Source organism: Gymnogyps californianus, chromosome 25, assembly GCF_018139145.2.
Source record: "Gymnogyps californianus isolate 813 chromosome 25, ASM1813914v2, whole genome shotgun sequence".
Taxonomy (NCBI): domain Eukaryota; kingdom Metazoa; phylum Chordata; class Aves; order Accipitriformes; family Cathartidae; genus Gymnogyps; species Gymnogyps californianus.
Genome location: NC_059495.1, coordinates 4,497,462 through 4,518,174, shown reverse-complemented (window position 1 = coordinate 4,518,174; position 20,713 = coordinate 4,497,462). Strand labels below are relative to the sequence as shown.

At 46.5% G+C, this 20,713-nt stretch overlaps 1 protein-coding gene across 5 annotated transcripts in view; it reads right to left on the bottom strand.

Annotated features, from left to right (window-relative positions):
• GRAMD1B (GRAM domain containing 1B) overlaps positions 1 to 20,713 on the bottom strand; it is a 96,652-nt gene that overhangs the window by 6,460 nt on the left and 69,479 nt on the right. For 4 of the 5 annotated variants that reach the window (XM_050910901.1, XM_050910902.1, XM_050910904.1 and 1 more), the window contains 14 exons: positions 19,281 to 19,301; positions 10,765 to 10,849; positions 9,762 to 9,865; positions 9,509 to 9,604; positions 8,965 to 9,045; positions 6,696 to 6,811; positions 6,049 to 6,205; positions 5,161 to 5,350; positions 4,637 to 4,780; positions 3,836 to 3,954; positions 2,223 to 2,365; positions 1,436 to 1,539; positions 812 to 1,015; positions 495 to 585 (listed from right to left, as the gene is read on the bottom strand). In XM_050910901.1, coding sequence (XP_050766858.1) covers positions 495 to 585; positions 812 to 1,015; positions 1,436 to 1,539; positions 2,223 to 2,365; positions 3,836 to 3,954; positions 4,637 to 4,780; positions 5,161 to 5,350; positions 6,049 to 6,205; positions 6,696 to 6,811; positions 8,965 to 9,045; positions 9,509 to 9,604; positions 9,762 to 9,865; positions 10,765 to 10,849; positions 19,281 to 19,301 — 1,655 coding nt within the window. Of the gene's footprint in view, positions 1 to 494; positions 586 to 811; positions 1,016 to 1,435; positions 1,540 to 2,222; positions 2,366 to 3,835; positions 3,955 to 4,636; positions 4,781 to 5,160; positions 5,351 to 6,048; positions 6,206 to 6,695; positions 6,812 to 8,964; positions 9,046 to 9,508; positions 9,605 to 9,761; positions 9,866 to 10,764; positions 10,850 to 18,180; positions 18,205 to 19,280; positions 19,302 to 20,713 lie in introns of all 5 variants that reach the window. The other variant, XM_050910903.1, reaches the window with a different exon arrangement.

The following is a 20,713-nucleotide window of genomic DNA, read 5'->3' as shown; positions in this document are numbered from 1 at the left end:
ACGTGTTGGATTTCTTCTTGTTTAAGTATTGACTCCCCTCTCCTTGCACAGCTGCCCCTCACCCTGCTTGCCACCATGAACGTTGCCTCTGTCCCAGACAGTATAGCTGACGTGCATTTAAGACTCCCAGAAACACGCAGGTCTGCGAAGCCCATGTTTGGTTAAAACAAGGTCAAAACTGAGGGGAAAGGACAGACTTTGATAAAATAAGATCCAGAACCTACCGAGCCAGATCAGCAGCCAGCTAAGTACTGGCAAAAGCTGGGATCAAGCCAGACAAAACAGCTGATAGGGCATTTGGGGGAAATTTTAATTAATTCTTTTCTGTCTATCATTGCTTTTCTCTCCTCTGTGCTGCACAAAGTTTGGGACCAGAGAGGAATATGAGAGAGGAAAACCTGGCACAGGGGAGCACAGAACACCAGAAACATGAAAGGACAAAAGTTGTTAAAGACTGACTATGAAGGAAGGCAAAAAAAAAAAAAATCACTTACACAAAACTGATGACAAGAAGCAGCTTGGAGACACTCTGCAGGTGGAAGCCGCTGGGGCTCTCCTCAGGGATGTGCCGTGTCTGAGTGGAACCTGAGGAGACAGACGTGTTTCAGCTAGGAAGTGCTGTCTGATGGGGAGGGCAACCCTTTTCCCTCTACCCGCCCCTCCATCTCACTCAAACAATCACAATACATCCTCCCTGCCCTGGAAAGCCCTGGCCCCTCTCCCCATTAAGCCTCTGCGAGCAAAGCTCCAGTTTTTCTCCAGAGGTACCCAGCTCTCCATCCCCAAGCATGAGGGGTCTGCGGTTCCCTACCTGCCACATGCTTGATTCGATGTGCAACCTCCTCATCCGTGGGGGTGGTGACGGGACTCAGCACCTCCTCCAAGTGTGGCACCCGCAGATGGGCATGGGCCCGTTTTCTCCGGCGCACGGTCGATTGCTTGCTCACTTTCTCTTTGGGGGATTGTCTGTGGACCTCAGCCAGGTACGTGCTCTCGGTTTTGGTCAGTTCACTCTCTGCAGAGACAGCAAGGGAAAGCATTTAATAGAAGTGGCACTGGCCTTGCAGAGATCTAGACTTAAGCTCTCTAATGGCACAGCTGCTGGCCCAAAGAAGTTGGCAGGGTCTAAGAGGCCCGTGCCAGAGGACACACTACACACCCCTTACACCTTTTGCCAAACTCTGACCCCAGGCTGCCTGCACTCCTGCCAGAGAGCAGGATTTGATGACCTGATTAATTCCAGCAAGTGCTACCAACGCTGTGGTAATAACTTTGGCTGGCCCCTTTTATAAGTCACTCCGAGGTCTGATCCCCAGTAGATTGGCAGCAGGTATCATGCTGTCATGCTGCCTGCTTGCAGGGAGACATGCATAAGCTATGGAAGGTGCCACTGTTTGTGGGTCATTACCGCAGCTCCCGTCATTGCCACTCTTACCCAAATGACGGAAATAATCTTCTAGGCCGCTCCAAAAATTCTTCTCAATGAAGGATTTCACCAGCCCCCACGGCTGTTTCCTGTAACGTAACTCTGTAGAAACCCTATGTGAAGAAAGGAAAGTCATTCTCCCAATTTTGCTTCCTGGAGGTGATGTCAATTCACAATCCTTTGTCAATGTAAATATGAGAAATAATCACGCACACTGTTCTTTCTGGAATGGTCTCAGCCCTTCATGTTTCTCGAGGAGAAGCACTGCATGAAAAGTCCTTCCAAAGGCAGTGGCAGGAAGGCCTCAAGAGAGCCTCCCCCGAGAGAACTCCCGAGACCTTCGGCCATGTGGCAGGCAGACATTTAGATCACTTATCGAAGTCAAACACAAAAGCCTATAGCTTTGCCTGGTACCAAATTCCTCTGCTCATCCCCCCAAGTGCGTCTCAGAGGCGCAGTCCCTGGACGTGTGTGCTGTTGCTTATCACATGTAGTTGATTGTGTGTGACAACTGGCCCTGGAAACCCCTGCTTCCAAGAAGGGGGCAAGAAAAGTCTGTAAATCCTCTCCCTGACCCAGCTGTAACCCCTCTGCATCGGGTCTATTGTTTGCTCGATGTCACCACAGTAGGCAGCTGCCCCTATAGTAACTCTTCGTGATAGGAGTGTTCCAGCAACAGGACAAAGAAATAAGGCTAAGTTCTCCCCAACCCCTCCTAACACACCAAACAGCAGAACTCCCACCCAAAGGTGACTTCTGGTCATCAGTAAAGCTTTTTATCCAACAAGAAGTGTACCTGAGTCGGCTTTTGTTTCTGGCAACACGAGTCAACGTGTAGCGGTTAATGGTGTAGAAATAATCATGGTAGGGGACGTCGTGAGTTAGCACCTCTGCATCTATGACATAGCACTCGCTTTCTTGGCTGGCTTTGTACATTGTCTGCATAAAAGACAGCATGCAAGGCAACTATTAGTCTGGTTAGAACACAGCTTTGATAGATTGGCACCTTCAACTAGCACTTTACAAAACCAGCTCTACCACAAATAGGAGACCACGCCCACGCCCAAGCCCCATCTCTGCAATTTTTCCATGAACAGCTCACCTTTAAGGGAAGGCATACTCGAGGAAACCAAGTGTTTCACTCCGATGTTTCCCAAGGGCATAATTCAAAAGGGGCATTCAGTTCCAGCAGCTCAACCTCCAGCACTTTGTATCAGAGATGTAGTTACGTACACTGCCACGTGAGGACCAGTTCTTTGGGACCTTTGCAAGTGTTACCTCTTCTCATTAAACTGATGTCTGGCTTGTCAGGGAGCAACCTGGTCTAAACTCAGAGGTGGCCCTGCTTGGAGCAGAGGTCCTTTCTAGTGTAAATTATTCTGAGATTCTAAACACCGTAAAACCCTGTCAATTACTTCTTTTAAACGCTTCTGATCTGCTGCTTTCGCTGCCGTAGAACAAACCTCACGAAGGGGACAGACACAGTTAACTGCAGATCCATATTAAAAGTATGGCTTTTCTTACAGACCATTCCCACTTACTTCTGCAGCAAGGACACAGCAAAGTGCGCCTCAGTGGTTGACCCCAAACTCAGAATAAAATAGGCCACGTCCTTGCTTGCCTGGAAGTGTACTGTTCCCTTTGCCCATCACTTTGCTCTCCTCTTTTCTTTCTCTTATCTTCCCTGCACAGTCATTGCTTCTGAACAGCACGCTTCATCCCAGCCTTACAAGGTACACCTTGCCACTGGGATTCTCCTCTCCCTGAAATGTAATGCTCAGACACCCCATCTTTTCTTGGCTCCCTCTTAGCATTCCCTCAACCTAACCCTCAGTATTTACCTTTGGCCACTTAAACATATCTCCGGACACGGAAGGAGGCTTTTCCTCCCTCTATAGCTGCAGCCCCTACTAGATACAGCTAGCCTGGCTCTTCCCAGTGCACTGCAGATGCTCCCCTTTTTTACCTTTTTAAACAGGTCATCTAATTGTCCTCACCAGTAATAAAAAAGCCTGGACATCTCTATGTAGAGCTGTGAGAAGGACTGGCCAGACAGTGTCTGACTTTCCTGTGCCCTGCTCGTGAATAACATCTGCTGGACTGACTGCAGCTCAAAAAACACCAGTACGGGTGACAAACACAGTTGTTAGAATGTGCTGGCTTGTTTACAAACTCATCTGCTTTTGCTGGAAAATCTATAGTCCTTTCCTTGCAATGTAATCCAGTTCGAGTTTAAGATTAGCTATTCACATTTGCAGTGATACTGGGTAGCAAGTTAATACAAGAAAAATGTGTAAAGGAGAATGGATAGGGAGAATGAAAACATGCAAAGCAACACGCTCAAGACAAGCAAATAAATCACAAGTCTGTTTCTACAAAGCATTACACCCCTGCTCCCCTTTCACATACCTGCGTCTCAGTGACAGTGGCAGTTTTGGGGGCCAGAGGGTTGGTGAGGGTAATGGTATACAAGATCACTCTGGTCTGATTGCCATTTTCTTCCTTCTTCCAGGGATGAAAGATAATATCTGAGAGGACAAAACAATATTCCATTCAAGTAACTGGAGAGGGATCTCGGGTCAGTTCCCTAGGGAAAGGCATAACCATATAACCAAGCTCAGGACAGTATTTCCTTCCCCTTGGAGAGCTTGGCTGCAGAAGGACTAGAGCTCAACTGAGCATGAAAGAAAGGTCTCCTGCACTAAATGTGCATATTTTCCCCTCTTTCCAGTGCAGGGAAAGGGGGAGAGGCTGGGGACATACCTCCTTCAGCAGACCTACAGTTACAGGGAAAGGAGGACTACAGCATGCCAAGGCACGCTCTCTTTGCATCGTCAACTGCACAGTCCGTGCCAGTGTCTACTGTGGAGCTAGAATAGCTTTTTCCTCACACTGTTAAGCCTTCAACACAGAATCAGGCCTTAGCTGGTGTTAAAAAATGAAAGAGTCTGCTTCTTCCATAAACTTAGATCCGGCTCTTAGAAAATAAAACTAGATAGCCAAACAAGGCTGGTTCTACCTGCTTTTGATTACTGTCAGTACAGGCTACAGCTGTCCCAAGATCTGCTCAGAATATTACCCAATCCTTCTATCATCAGGCAAAGCTACACCTCCAAGGCACATGCCAAGACCTTCCTTCTGTACAGGCCTCTGTACCTCGCAGGGAACGCAGCCTCCATCAGTGACCGGGCTTTGCCACCAGCAGCTTACCAGAGAACCGGCGCTGTTCCATGAAGTCCCTCTGGAACTGGGAGTCCGTGAAAAGCAAGTCGTACAGTTTGTCCACGCTGAAGTTGAACACTTCATTCACATACTGACGGCCGTTCAGATCCTCGTAAAAGGCTTGGACTTCCCCTGTGGGGAACAGGCCCACAAGCCCCAGCCGTAATCCTCCGAGCCAGTATCAGAGGCTGTACTTTCACAGTACCAGGACCTTAGTATTTTACTTTGTGAAGAAGCAACCCAAAGGAGGTACTTCCAACCCTTTTCCTCCACTGATCCCAGGACAATAGTTGGAACGTCAGAAGGGGTGATTAACTACATAGGTTATTTTAGGGACATCCTTCCAAATACCCCACACATTTGCCTTCTGCAGCCCGGGATGGGAATTCTTTGCATCTTCTGAACTCTTAGGGTCCAGAAAAGGAATTCAGTATTTGCCGCTCCAGTCCCTCACTGGAAAGGACGGGAGAAGGCTGAAAACACCACCGATGGAATGGCCCTTCCCCGCATACCTTCATCATGGGTCTCTGACGAGTCACTGAGCTCAGTGGGAATGTCTTCGTTGTCATTGAAGTCTAGGGAAGGAGAGTTCACGGGGCCAATGATCTCTATCTTCTCTCCCATGATATTTGCAATGCCAAGGTCTTTTTCCACAGGACTCTCCGCCACTGCCTCCTCCTCTTCCGGTAGCACTCCATCAAACTGCAGCAAGGAGAGAGCATAATGAGGGCAAGATCAGCACCTGGAAACTGGGGGTTATTTCTGAAAACTTTACATCTGTGGGCCAAATTTCATACCTTGAACATTTGGCCTCGACATGTCTGGAAATTAAATAATAGAGAGAGGAGGAAGGTTACCATACGGTGTTTGTAAAACACGTGGACATATTAGATCACCTCCTCTCAAAGAACCACATACAGTTCAAGCTTAGGACATACACAAGGCTTTTTGTTTGTTCAGACAAGCACACAAACAATACTGATTTTGCTCCCAAACAAGCCCTATACAGCTAGGAAAATCTGAAGTGATATCTAAACAAGGTCTGCTCTGCTGTAATACTATGAGGGCACACACTGTTTCCTAGGGAATAACTGAAGGCAGAGAAGAAATTATAGCCCTTTTATCTCCAACACTCCACTTCTTTTCATCTAAAAGTATAGAAAGGAAAACGCACTTGCTGCTGAGAGTCCCAGTTTACTGGCTTTTAGGACAGGCACACTTTGCTCACTTTTTCTTGGCCAAATGCCATGCTCACAGGTATCACTGACTCGAGGACTGAGGTCAGCTGCAGTGGAAGAGGAGCTGCAGGGTAAACAGTTACCTTGTACATTCAAGGACTACCAGCTGGATCCCAGAGAAAAGGATTACTGCTCCCACTGCAGCGGAGGAAGAACACTTACTGAGGCTGGCGCTTCACTGCTTCCCGTAGATGTCAACGTGCTGGCAGTGACAGATTTCTTTGGCAGCTGAGGGCTAGCTTCTGGTTTGGCCTCCATGCTGCTTTTTGAGGAGCTGTCGTTGACTTCATTCTCTTCCACGGGGATTTCTTCACAGTAGCTGAGACGCCACAGAGAACACAGGTTTTTATGTTTACCCTCCTCAGTACAGCTACAACTGGACACACAGAGCAAGTAAGAATAATTCTATGAAGTTTCTAGTCTGACCGGAAGCAGAAATGGCTCAGTGCAAGGAAGATCAAGCACAAGCTTTTTCAAGTGTCTGTAACACAGACTGACAAGCATCAGCACTTTCTGACCATGTAACACGCTGACTGGCCCTATGACTGGGATGCTTTGGCATTTACAGAATTGCTCATCTAGCTCAGCAAGTAGAGAGGCAGGCATTTCAATCCCGACTGACTTCCATGAGGAAATGGTACGCTTTCAGCTTTTTAGACATTGCACATTTAAGGGCAAACATTTGGCCAGAACCTAGAATCTCTCACCAGGGACAATCAGCAGTTTGAGGTATGCAATATATCAGGACTCCTGCTCTCCTGAGGCCATCTTTTCTTCATCACAGGCAGATTTTACTCCTCCTCACTCACCCCATTGTGTTGAAGTCATCATCAGGAGGCACGTAGTCTTCATCATCACTGGTCAGACCCAACTCGTTCCCATAACACTGGTGGACAAAGTGCCAGAGCTCCTTTGGACAGAGAGGCTAAAAGAGGGAACAGAGAACAGCATACATTTTCACCTGAGAATACTAAAATATAATGAATTTTTGGAACTACCATTGTCAGGCGTATTACATTCCTTGCCCTGAAAGGAGAAGTGAGAGATTCTGACACAGCCCCTGATGGGAGGTGAGAGCCTTCCGAGGGACTCACCTATTCTGAATTCCAGCGATGCTACAAGGTGGATTGTGTGCTACTGGCAGGCTGGCCCAGCTCCATACTGGCTAAGGGCTGCGGGTGTACGTATCCTTATACTGTTACGTCAAGCTGGCTTAGAGATTGCCTCCATCAAGCAATAAGAGGCCCTTTCGCCAAGTAAGCCTTCACCATCAGCCCAGGTCCTGCCCTAAAATCTGACTTTGTTATTTTTCCATACCACAATCTCATGTTACTTAAGACTATTGGAAAGCCAACATGAGGCTACACCCAGCGCAGCATAGGAAATGAGTCCCGGTACTACAATGCTGTGCATGTAATAATGTAAGCAGTAAACCTGCATTTCCCTCCACACGTTTTCCCCGCCTCTTCTGCTGTGCCTCCATTTAATGTCTCCTACTATACCAAACCCCAACGCCTTATAAGGTTTTTTCCCCTCCAAGTTTGTTTAAATTAAAGCTGCCTAAAGAATTACAGCTGCAGGGAAAACTATCTAAAACAACAACAAAGAAAAACATTTCCTGTTGCACTTTAAAATCAAGAAGTTTGTCTCACCAGATACTATTGTGAAAAGCTTGTATATACTTCCAGTTAAAAAGAGAAAATGAATTATCAAGACCGTTCACAAAAGCCCAGCTCTTTAGGGATGCAGGTCAGTTGATCACCATATGACTGCATTCTGAGGTTCTTAAGAAATGGGGCAGGAGAACTTGTGATTTAAATATGTGATACAGGGATGAAAGGGGATGGATTTTTACCCATGAGAAATTTATGACCAATGACAAAGATTTCTTGGTAATGAGGGACAACAAATCTAGTGAACTTTTTCTGAGTTGCTGGCTTGAACTTCTTCCCATAGTTACTGCATGGGATAAGGCAGGAAATTTTTAATCTAGCTCCCAAAAGTAGCAATCAAAAGCATGGGGAAAAACCTCTAATGAGAAACTTTTATCCAGAAAAATGTCTAACTCCGTTTCACCTTCTTCCCACGTGCACTCTAATTCACATGTCTTATCAGGAAAAACGGACTAGGTTCTTTCTCCCTCTCTCCTGCCAGGCATGGATCCTACATTTGGAAAAAGAGCTCTGGAAGTGTTTCCTGTCTTTATCACTCCACATCACAGTTCCCATTTGCTTTGACCTTGAAACCAAGGGCACTGAATTTTGTTAGGAACTTCAAAAGGCTGATCAAATTACAGCATATGGTAGCAACACAAGCTGCCCAATGCAAAGCGATCCTTTTGCATACTAAATACTACCCCGATTTTTCAGGACAGGGTATTCTGGGTGCTTGATTACTTAAGCCTTCCAGTATGGTATGAACTCAAGCCAGAACATCTCAAAATGCTGGCAGCACTGTAACGTCAGTTCATGAATCTTACTCCTGCAGTGAGGCCAGAAATACTCAATGGACTGTGCAACAGATACTCAGATCAAATATAGGATATATGGGGCCTCTGGCACAGCAGGTGCACATCCCTGCTTTATTTTAAAATCCAACCCACTGAGCTCTTACCCAGTGCATCCCACACCCACCATTGTTCTCATTTGGTTTTGGGATGCCCTGAAGACACGCTCTTTTTCTGTCTTATCTTGAACTCTACACTTCTGAAGCACAGACTTACTAAGAGCTTTGCCTGTGCAGTGAGCTATTTCTGTTGCATTTTGAACTGCTTTCTTCTGGGCTGTTTCACTTGAATTATGGACCTCAAAAAAACTCCTTCCTGAGACGCATGCTTCCACACCTCAGCAGAGGCAAAGTGGCATCTGCTGTGTGTGCAAGACATGTCTGTACATAGACAGAATTCCATGCGAAAAGAGAGAATTGCACCTGCAGTTATGTACCCGCTGGCCTAAACACATGTGCTTACTGTTCCTACGTCTTTTTATGCATATACATTAGTCACAGTTATTATGCTTCTGCATATATTCATCACCTCCCTTTCATCCCACCCCAACACTGAGGTGCTGGTCTCTGTACCTTGTCAAGTAGAGCATTCTGCCAGAGTCTGAACATCATCATGTACGTCCTGTCTCGAGCCCCAAAGGAAGTAAAAAAGTGCTGAATAGGAAGAGATAGAGAGAAAAATCAGTTCAGAAAAGGCCCAAAAAAGGGAAGAAAAAGAGACAAGCCTGTTTGGATCACTTTCCAGCTACAGTTCACAGAAGGACTGAGCAAGCCATACAGCACAGCTTCTCAGTTCTTGGGCACAGACTGAAGCCCACGGAGGCCTCAGAGAGGCTGAGTGCTTCTCACCCAGGGAGTGAGCCTGGAAGCAGTTCCGTTAGAGATGTGCTACTATATAACCCGGCCCCACACCTCACATAGGAGCTATGTGTGTTCCAGACTCAGCCCAAGGTCTGCAGAAGCTCTGCACCCAGCCCTTTTCCCTTGGTGCTTCCTCCCGGGCCCCAGGTAGCACAAGCAGTCAGTTTGGAAAAATCCTGCAACACACTTACTTATATTCCCCTGCCCCTGACAGTCATAAGGGGTGGCCCCAGAGGCAGAGGCTTCAAGGATGTACCTTTTCAGTGTCAGTGCAAACTTGGATGGCATTAGGAATGAGCCGTGCTGTTTTTTCCTTGGTCATCGAGCAGATATCCTTCAAGCGAACTGTCAGCTACAGTCAGAGCCATGCAGAAAGGGGAAGGCAGAAAAAGAACACAGGTAAAGAGAGACACTGATGAGAAAGACAACGGAAAGAGTGCTTTTAAAGCAACGTCAGCAAATATGCCGACATAAAATACATGCTCAATGCGGCAGCCTGACAGCCTTACCAGTGTCTCCCAACGGAAGATGTTGCTGTAAAAGCAGATCCAGTTTTCAGAGAGGTAGAGGCGGCCCTGCAGGAGAATGTCTCTTTGTAGCGCACATGAGTAATCTGTGGGTGGACAACAGATGATAATTTAGGAGCACCAAAACCAGAAGACAGGACAGCCTAAAGGTGAGGATAAGCAGCAGCACCAAGAGAAGAAGCTACTCGGCACAATCCTGCAGAAAGTCAAAGGCAGAGCGAGAAGGAACTGAGCCACAGCTGCTGCGCTGCCCACTAGGTTATGATTCCTCCCAAGGGCACATCACAGTCAATCTCTCTTACTGACTGATGATCTTGCCTTATCAGCTGGTCATTCTGTAGCATCCTATGTACTATTTCCAGATTTTAATCTGTCTTTTCCTTTTTGCCTTCCAGTGCCATTGTTCATTTCTCTCCCAGTTTAAGCATCCTAAACAACTTCTATTCCTCTGCTAGGACGTGCATCTTTCAACAGTATGAGACATGGTATGAGATCACCAGTTACATAAGATAAAAGAATACATGCAATGCACCCGACAGTCACTAATCAGCTGCAAGGCCAAAGCCTAAATGGATATGGGAAGGGCAGTCATGTGTGAGTAGGGAGCATCAGGGATGTTAGAAAAAAGGGAAGCTCAGTGGAATGCATGTTGAGACGTGTAACCCTGACCAAATGAGGAAAGAGCTCACACACTAACACGCTGTCAGGTTTGGCGGAGCACTGTGGAGGAAAACACGCTCCTCGTATCATGAGGGAACAGAGCCGTAGCTGATAAAAATCAGCGTTGCTCTCCCTGAAGCAAAACGAATGAAACCCATTAGAAATGGTGAGGAGGGGTTCTGTCTGTGCACAAGAAAGACACAACGGGCTTGTTCCTTGGTGGCAATCTCTTTGAAGAAGAAAAAGCTGCATGCATGTGTGCTGGATTTCCTCCCCAAACGATGGGCCAGCACAACAGAGCACTGCACCAAGGGGCTGACCTTACCTACGATGAGGCGCTCCGTGTCAGGAAGCTGTTTGAAGAGTTTCCTGAAATCTTCATTCCGTTGTTTGTATGTTGGACTCAACACCTGCAAATAACAGAGTGCCTGTTAAAGAGAGGGGTAGGCATGAGTACTGAGAAATGGAGTGGGAAAACAGGAACACCTTGGTAAGGAGAAGGGGGATCAGATGCACTTACAAAGCATGAGGCTAGGAGCTCCCATCACAGCAGACACACAGACAGGAGGATTTGGGATTTAGTGCATTAAGTGAGAAGAGGAGGAGAACCTGACTTGGAAGAGCAAGTACAGCATAGAAGGGCTATACCCATATCTGCTAGGTAGCAAAACAGAATTGCATGGAAGCGGTGGCTGCAGGAGAAATCTCTTTTCCTGCAATCCTAGACTGTACAAGGTATGACACATGCTCTGCTTGCAATGCATCAGTTAGCTGCCAATCCCCAGCTCTCCCAGGAACAGCGCAGCAACCCCAGAAAATAGGCGCTTTAGTACAGCTGCAGCCCTGCCAGAGGAACTTGAACGATCACTGTCATGAAGAGCTCAGGAATAATGCAGTCATCCCCATTCCTCTCCCCATCAAGTGCTCCACCTGGCAGTCAGTGAACACACAACTACCTGCTGGTATAGTACGACCACTTTTGTGGGGCTCAGAAGAGGCTCTCGCAGGGACTCAACCATGTTTTGCGCTTATTCTGCAGACACTTGGCCTCATGGAAGGCCTCAGAGAAAACGGTGCTGTTGGCTGCAGGGAGACCAGGAGCTGGCTTCTCTCTGGTGTTTACTAAACTGTAACGTGACTCTGTCCACGTTAGACCACCTCCTACACACCATGTCCATGCTGACAGCTGCTCCTAATAGCCAGAACATCTTTTGAAGGTAGAGTTGACCAAAATAGAGGCAGATACAAATTCAGGAAGCCCATATCTCCCATCTAATCTATCATGTTCTTTCTCCCACAAATGCAGGGAAGGCAAAGCAACCTGGGGTACGACCTCTTCCCTCCTTATCTGTATTTCCTCTCAACAACCCTCTCCTATCTCTTCCAGCTGCTCAATACAAATCTCCCAAAGCAGAAAGGTGGGCACACCTCACAGCCTCCCAGCAAGGGCCCCCAAAATCAACGTGATTATAGAACATAGCTTCTGTTTGAGAATGGTGTTGGTGGGGTCGCAGGGGTGGGAGGAATATTAAGTTTATTTAGCATTAGCCTTACAAAATTGTCAAACGCTGTCAAATCAAAGAAGGAAACACAGATAATCCCCCACCCCCCAAAAGCACTCCCTCTTCCTCACACCAATTCAACGAACTGGAAACAATATTTTTTAACATCAACTCAGCACTTCAGATATTTGCTCCAGTCCTGTGTGCCCAAAGGAAAGTATCTTACTTCTGAATAAAATCTGCTAACCAGCAGATGACAGAAATATGAATTTTACTTACCAAACTTCTAGCCTGAACATCTGGAAAAGATCTTGGTCAGAGATGGGCTCCAGCAAGAGCCCAAGCTCAAGATTTCCTGGGACAAGCAGACAGGATGGGAAAGGAGGGGGGAATAGAGATTATAATCAGCTCTGAGCTTTGGGTTCAATGCATTACAGCAACCCAACTTAGCAGTGCAGTTTCCATGTGGAGGGACGCTCCCCTCCCTTCCCCGCAGTAAGGGATGTTCTGACCTGTCTAAAACCTGTACTACAACAGACACTTCTGCTTAGCACCAGAACTTCTGTTAGAGTGACAAACAGTTCAGTTTAGAGACACTCACAGCTGGAATTTCATCTGATCCACGGCTGACATTTTCTTGCGGTAAGTCGATAAGCCCCTCCAGGTCCCACAGCAGACATGGCAGTTCTTGATCCAGCACAAGATCCCAGAGAGCCCCACACTCCAGCAAGGAATCCATAGCGTTCCCTCAGCACTTGCACAGCTCCCCGTGTTCTCAGTCAAACTCTGCTTTTCCTGTTCCTGCTGTCACTGCTTCTTGTTTAGATTCAAAGTCGAAAGAGATACGGCAGCTTGGCAGGAGTTTACATGCTTTTCCCTACTTTCCTGCTCACATTCAGGTTGTCTGCCCTAGCAGCCTCTGCAGATCTGAGAGAGTCCTCCAGAGGACTTTGAAAAAGCGGCTCATTAGGGTAAGCGTGCTGGTGGGCAATCTTTGTGCTCTTCCGCTCCAGTCTCACCAGCTTCTTGCTGTGGGCATCCCTTAAAGAAGCGCTGCAAAAGTGCCAACAGCCTGAGCAGTCCCAGGCAGGTCTGTGCAAGGCATCTGCAACTCCCAACCGAGGCCCGATACCCAGGACTGCCAGAGCTAGCAACTGAAATAGCTCCAACTGCCAGGACCCCACCAGACCAGCTGTAATTCACAGATCTAGCTGCGGTTTCCAGGACTGAACAGGACGGTAAACAGCTCGGAGACTTCAGCTGCTTTCCCCCCCCCCTCCCCTTTGAAACCAGAAAAGCAGTTATTCTTACTCCTTCAGTGTCTGCCCTCAGGTTCTCCTCTCTAGTCCCTCTCTGCTCTGAAAGGCAGCTTCAGTCTTTGTTAACGTTTCTCATGGAAGGAGCGGGTGGGGAAGATACCAAAATGACTCGCACATGCTTTAAGTTACTGTAGCTGGGTAATTCTGTCGGCCAATGCCCTGCAGTAACCCAGGCTCAGCCCTGCCTCCCAGCAGATGTTTCCTGTAATGGAAAGTTGCTGGACAGAGTGTGCTGGGGGAGGCGCAAGGGGAGTAAGGAGGGACTAGTCTAAAGAATATAGCTATGAGAAATCAGCCATGTGAGACCCACACAGTTAGAAATCTTACAGGCTCCACTACTCTGATATGTATCTCTGCGTCCCCCCAAAAAGCACAGGTCTTTCTAGGCTTCATTCGCTAGTCAGGTCACTCTGGAAAGGAAGGGCAAGGGCTTCCTTCAGGCTCCAGCAAATGAACTCCCTGCAGGTCCCAGGAAGACTGTGTGGAGCGCTGGAACTCCCTGTATCCCTCTGCCCTTACTCCCCAGCCTCTCCATCTCTCTGCTCAAGTGTAGAAATGCACAGGTAAACATCCACACCACAACACCAGTGCTGCTCAGCCATGATGCTGAGTCTGTGGAAACAAATATACTGAAGTAAAATTCTCATTCTTTCTAACAAACTCGGCACACAGATCTCAAAAAAACAAAACCAAAAAATCCCCAACCAAGTGACCAACCAAGCCTCTGCAAAGCCAACTGTTTCGTTCCAGGGCCAGTGACTGCAGTTTGTTCACTGACAGGAAGAACTGACAAGCGCTCTGTCTGCTCAGATGCACCACAAAAGCATTGCTGGTGCTAGACAGCACACAGGTCTCTCCAGCCCTGTTAGAAGGAAGCAGTACATCTGTCTGCCACCCCAAGATGAGGGAACAAAATTTCTGTAGCCTGGGAAGGACAAAGAATTAGGATTACACACATCTGCGAGGTACCTGCACTGCTTTACTGAATGGCCCTCTTTGCTGGAAACTGCTTATGGGATTACTTCCAAATAAAAAAAAACCCACCAGGATGCTTCTGTCTACACACCCACCCACCTCCCTTTGCAGAGATGAATGGCACAAGTGAGCGGAAGAGCTAACCTGGAGGTGGAGACAGCAAATATTAACTCTACTGCAAACAGAGAGACGGGACAGGATGGTACTGCAAAGGGTGGAGAGAAGAGGCTCAGTGGGGCAAATGGGGAGAGAAGGGTGACTCCTCATGGTAAGATCTCCCTGTTAATACACAAACAAATCCTCCAACAGGAAATTCAAAGCAACTGTTGCTGGGGGATGGGACAGGACAGGGAAATCTGACAACACAAGAACTGAGAAAGGTATAGTCTTGTACAGCACACATCACAGGAAACAGGTGAGGAGGAGAGATGGGAAGAGGCAGAGAGAAAAGGGGGAAGGAAAATCTTATCTGATTTGCATGACTGATGGACTTGCTCTTAACTCTTTAGAGAAGATTTACATTGCTTCTGTACAGAACAGGAAAACTACTGGAAAAGAAGAGAATACATTCCCTGCTTGTGTGGGAGAGTTTAGACCCCACTGACAGCAGGACTGCTATGCTGATTAATGCCGGGAAAGAAACTGGCCACCTGTCCCGCAGCATTTCTTCCAAACCTGGTCTGGTGTATAGGGGTTTTTCCCTCTTTTTTTTTTTCCTTTTAAAAGTGAATGAACAGTAGAGGAAGAAGCTTCAAAGTAATCACTGGCCATTTGGCATGGAAAGTGGATTTGAGTTCATCATCCCATGAGCTTGCACCAAAAGCTCACTTCTAATTTAGTGCCCCTACACCACAGTAACTGTGCCAGGCCTGGTAACCCATATACCTAAAAGCATGGAAAATCTGAAGGGATGAAAAATACCTGAAAGACAATGAGTTAACATTGCTCCAGAAATAGTTTGACAAAATGGTTACTGGAACTTAAGAGATGATGATGATTGCACTGATTTACAGAGAAAAAGGCTGTTTGTTCAACACCTTGCTAACTCATCACCGGGCCTGGATTTTTGCAATAAACCCCGTTTACATGATTGCTGTTGCCGAGTCAGACTCAGGCTGCCACCCATTTGAAAGCTGTTTCTGATGTTTTCCCTAAAATGATGCATAATTTCTCTCTCTTTGTCTTTACAGGGAACATTTTACTCTTTCCAACAGCTGAGTTTCCCCCTCCACTCTGGTATCTACGAGGTCTCCAAGAGGGTACTGCAAGAAAAAAAGACAGCACACCAAGACCAGCAAAGGCTGATTTCTTAGGATGTTCAGTCTTGTGATTGCTTGATGTTGTTCTTAAAAAGCTGCAAGCACTGCTCAAAGGTCTCCACAAAGAAAGGCCCTTTGAAGCATCACAGTCCACCATGGATTCTCAGACACCTCCTAACTCCTAGTGCACAGGCTTTTGCCACAGTTTTCCCAAAGGAAAACCTAGGGCTCTCTCCTTTACATGGCTATCTACTTGCATTTGATTGGATTTATTTTTGAGACTTTCACTTCTTGCAAGCCAAGCTGAAAGTTGCCCTGTGTGCACAGCATTTGTTTGCAGAACTGCAGGTGCAGGGCTCCTGTCCCACTCTGTGCAACCCTCGGTGCAGACTTTGCTCTCCCAAAGTCAAGTGCATAGAACTGTGCTCCTGTTGATCTTTTCAGACTTACTAGGACAGCAAATGTTTCTAGTAGTATTTAAGAACACCTGAAAGAGACAATTAGTGTCTTTTCACTGTAATTTTTTTTTTCTCCACTAACCACTCTGGGGCTATCTAGCACATAGGTGGAGAGGGGGTGGTTCAGGTCAGTTATAGGGAGAAGCTGTAAGAAGAAAAAAATTCAAGCATGGTTGCAAAAGAGAAGGCAGGTGAAAGAAATGTGCATAGATAAACACAAAGGAAAGGAGTACAGAGTAGGGCAGACCTTGAGATCTAAATAGTAAAATGAAAACCTCGTGGACAGATATAAATCTCCCCTCTTCCCTGGTGTCAACTGCATTTGCTCTAACTTTTCAAGATCATCTTATTCTCTTTTCCAGGAGTATGCTCTGTAGATTCTCCTAATGCCTGGTGTCTACCAGCACAGGGACTACAGGAGGCAATTTACAGAAGCAAGCCTTCCTATAGAGTGGCAGCTAGAAATGCTGCGGAAAATTGGAGACATACACCCTAATTTAGGAACAGTCAGGGAAATAGAAGGATCAACAGTCCAATTGAGAGAGAAGTAAGCAGAAAAAAACATGGCAGACTTGCTAGGCTCAGTGCCTCAACTGCACACTGACCTCAAGATACAAAAACTGAGAGCTCCTCCATGCTCAGAAATGGGGCCCTTCACCCAAAGCCCAGAGAGAAGGAGAAGAACAAGGAGATAGCTTTTACCCTTGGCAGCAAAATATCTCCAGTTTGTCTCTAATTGTAATGACGTCTGCTGAGCAACAAATTCCTTCCACCAACTTGTGGAGTTCCTGCCACCCCCATGGCCACTGCGACCTCCTCCTTCATGTCAACAGGGAAGTGAAACACAAATTTCCCACCTCTCTAAGCACATCAGGTCTACAGAGTAAGTCACACCTCTGTTTCGGTAAACAAAATTATGGAGAAAGTTTGGTTTTGAGGTCTTTTTTTTTTTTTTAACAGATTTTTAAATTATTTTTAAAATAATAAATCAATTAACAACAATTCAACATGCAGACACACAAGTCCAAAGCAGACACAGGCAAACTGCATCCTGATGGCTAAGCATAGATGGGTGAGGCCTAAACCACAGCGGACCAACAAACTGAGTTTTACTCCGTAAGAGTAACAGTTCTTCTAAACCAGTCTCCATGTCTGTGGTTCCTCACTAAAGGCATGAGAAACACCTCAGGGACCTTTTCTTTCCACTGCTAGTGAACTCAGCCGGCCCACTGATGGCCTGCTCTTCCACCATGAGGACATGAACACAAAGCAAACCCCGTAAGGTTGAGTATATTTATTCTCAAACTGGTGTTCTTTTCTAAATCTCACAGTGCACCTGGACCAGTTTGCATTTGTCCTCTGGAAAGCAAAGCAGAGAAAGCACACCAAGACCACGAAAGGGCAGGTCTGCCAAACCAATCCATGACCTTAGTTCACCCCTTTTCTCCCACTTCTCAGTCTGGTAGGGATGTCAATCCCAAAAAGCACTGGTAGGATCAAAAGGAGAAAACACAAGGAGAGAGAAGTTGGTAGCATCTTAAGGAAAAAGTAGAGGAAAAAGGAATCCAGGAGAGGGAAAAGGAAGGGTTCCAACTGGCAAAGAGGGATACAGTGCTACAAGGACAAAAAGACCAGTTAAAAGCAGCAGAAACTGAAGTCATCTTAGAAAACTGGCATTCTGACCACCAATGCTCTGGGGATCTTTGAGGACCATGGGATCTTTGAGGCAAGGACTGTATTTTTGGTTTGTATTTGTACAGTGCCTGGGGCACCCAGGGCTGCTGAACTGGCACAAAGAACAATGTGGAGGGTGTTTGCTCTGAGCATAGTGAAGTTTACATAAAACGAAAGTGGGGGAAAGTGAGTAAAGGAAATTGTAAGGCTTCGTGAAAGGGTAGCCTCCACAGATTCATTTCTAAAGCTACTCTCAGTGGGGAAAGTAACAGAAGAATCAGAATGGTCCAAATACCAGAAAAATCCTGCCTGGAAGGAGTTGGCAAAGAAGGGAAACTATATCAAGGAGATGCATTAACAAATTTTTAATGGTAATAATACTGCCAAGTAGGATTGACTGCCTTCCTGGAGTTTGTGGCCCATCTGTATTTCCACATTGCTGCTTTCATCTGGCCAGAATGTCTCTACTAACTAGAACATGGTTTGGTTTTGTTTTGTTTTCTAAAGGAAAATAATTGGGGGGGGAAACCACAAAAAATACAGCCAGTGCTTACTCTCCGGATGTACTGTCTCTCATGCTGAAAATATATGGAGGAAAAACAAGAGAACAGAAAGGTAAGATAGAGAGGACATGAAAACACAGGAGACCCACAGAAGCAGACCACAGCAAAGCATCATGCAGCAGGGTATGGATCTCAGCAGCTACAGTCAGAAGCAGCTCTTGCATAATGGCAAAAGTCACCTTTAGCCGTGACCCCAGATTCACATTTTTGCAGCAGCCTGGCTGGGCCTGTGCATCTGCCCAAGCTGCCTCGCTCCACGTTCCTTTATCTGCCACTTCTCCACCAGTTTAGCCTACCATGGTTTATACTTCATTCTTAATGCCATTGCCTCTATGCTTCTCTCTGCTTCTGAGATCACATCTTTTCCTGTCCTTGCTACTATCCTGGTGCTGATTATATACAGCAAGTAAATAAGTCTGCCTCTCATGCCTCTGTCAAATCTGACCACACTCTATCAGCCAAAATCACTGGGTCTCATGTCTTAGGCTGCAGGAAGGCAGGAACTGTTCCTGAACATGGAATGGCTGCTGCATTTGCCTACAAAATCATGGTACTGCTGGTACCTACTTTAGAGCGCTTGAGGGGTGGGGATTCAACTGTGCAAAAGTGACACCGATCGTGGAAATTTGCACACCACCAGCTTTGTACCAAAACCACTGCCACTCGTGCTTGCGGAACGAAAATAAGATCAAGGCAGAAGCAAAAGATGGTTTGCGTTTCTGTGAGGTCAATAGGAAATAATTCCTCTCTCGCCCCACACCACCGTGATTGATGCAAAGGGTTTGCACAGTAGCAGCTCTGTCACCACATCAAGACCAACTCTGCTGGGAGACTGGAAGGTACAGGATGTGGAGATCATCGGAAGAGTGACTGAAAAGACAAAGCTTTTGCTCTCTGTCTCTGGCATCCTTTCCCTCAGGATGTCAGTCCTCCTTTGCCAGTTCTGAGCCATTTCCATCTCCTCTTTTTGGAAATGGTCAGTATGCCCCAGTGCCACTGCAAAGCCCCTTTGCACCTTCTCCCCCCCCCCTCCTCCCCCCCAGGTACCCAGCCCATATTCACCCAGGGACAAGAGAAACTGGAGTACTTACATTATACCAACTCTGGCTTTTCTGTAAGGACAAAATAAAAGAGAAGCATTAGTTAGCACAGAGATCTTAGGATCAAAAAGAAAGATGGACAGAGAAACTAGGTCCAATCTGGTTTGTATAATTAGTGAAGTAAAAGTGGGATTAAACAGAAGATTTCAATTGATTTCACAGTGTGGTCTAATACAGTTATTTCCAGTTACAGGAACAAAGAACAAATCCAGAAGCACGAGTCCGTAATAGGAAACAATTCAGGCTAATGTGTGCATGTCCACATGCACGCACACACGCGCAAACTCACACGCGCATGCTGTAATCATTTTTGCAGAACAGCAGCGCCCACTAGCAACAGAGGAGCTAATCATATTCACTGCCAGCCATTTCTTTTAGAGGCTTCATTCCTCCACGTCTGCTGACTAGGTTGAAAAATCACATTGCGTTGAACGGACCCTGTGCAAATAAGCCCTCGAAGAACTACCAGGAGGCAGGGACACAGTTTTACTCACAAAAGCCATCAGGCAAAACTTTCAATAGTATTTTAAATTTTAAAAGGGAGACACATACAGAGCCAGGAAAACTGCTGAAGAAAATCACTAGAAAAGCTAAGGAAAAAAAAAAAAGGCTGGGTTTTTTTTCAGCATTTCAGTGCACAGTGTTTTGCATTATCTGCACATGTGATTTTTTTTGTCCTTATCATGGCATTTCAGATGGTTTGAGAGGACAGGCCACATGTCACACTGGAGTGTATGAAAAAGCTAGCTCAGCTTGGAAAGTCACACTTGGCAATTTTCAGCTGGAGGTGAGATTTATCTGCATAGAGAGAGGAAGAAATAAGCTTCACACTCCCACTCCCCTCAGGCTGGCTTTCCAATGTCAGGACACTGAGCAGAATTGACAGAAAGTATAGGCATCCCCCATTTTAGGGTGGATTTACCTCAGGGCAACGAAGCTGGGGGGCACTGTAGCCTTTCACCACTAACGGTGGTCAGCTACTGTGCGTATTGCCAGGCACGTTGCGTGTCAGCCGCCACACAGCTGTGCCCGTCCCCCTCTCCCAACCAGTAATGGCATGTCTACATTACACTTGGGGGAGTTGAGTCTCACAGACAAGGACAGAAGCAGTATCTCACTGCATTTCTTTCTTTGAAGTCATCTTGCTTCTGACCTTGGACTGGGAGTCTTTTTCACAGCTTTATACCCAATCTGGAATATGAAGGAAAACATACTGCTCTCTGACTTGTAACAGAGCCTGTGGAAGTTTCACTCAGAGACTTAAGTTCATATTCACAGAAACACAGAAACTACCTGCACTGGACAGCCCACAACAGGACCAACGACATACAGGATGTTTACCGTAGGAAAGTAAGCGCAAAGCATTAATGAGATCAGATTGGATCAGAGATCTCTATGAAGACATAGGGTTGCTTACACTGTTC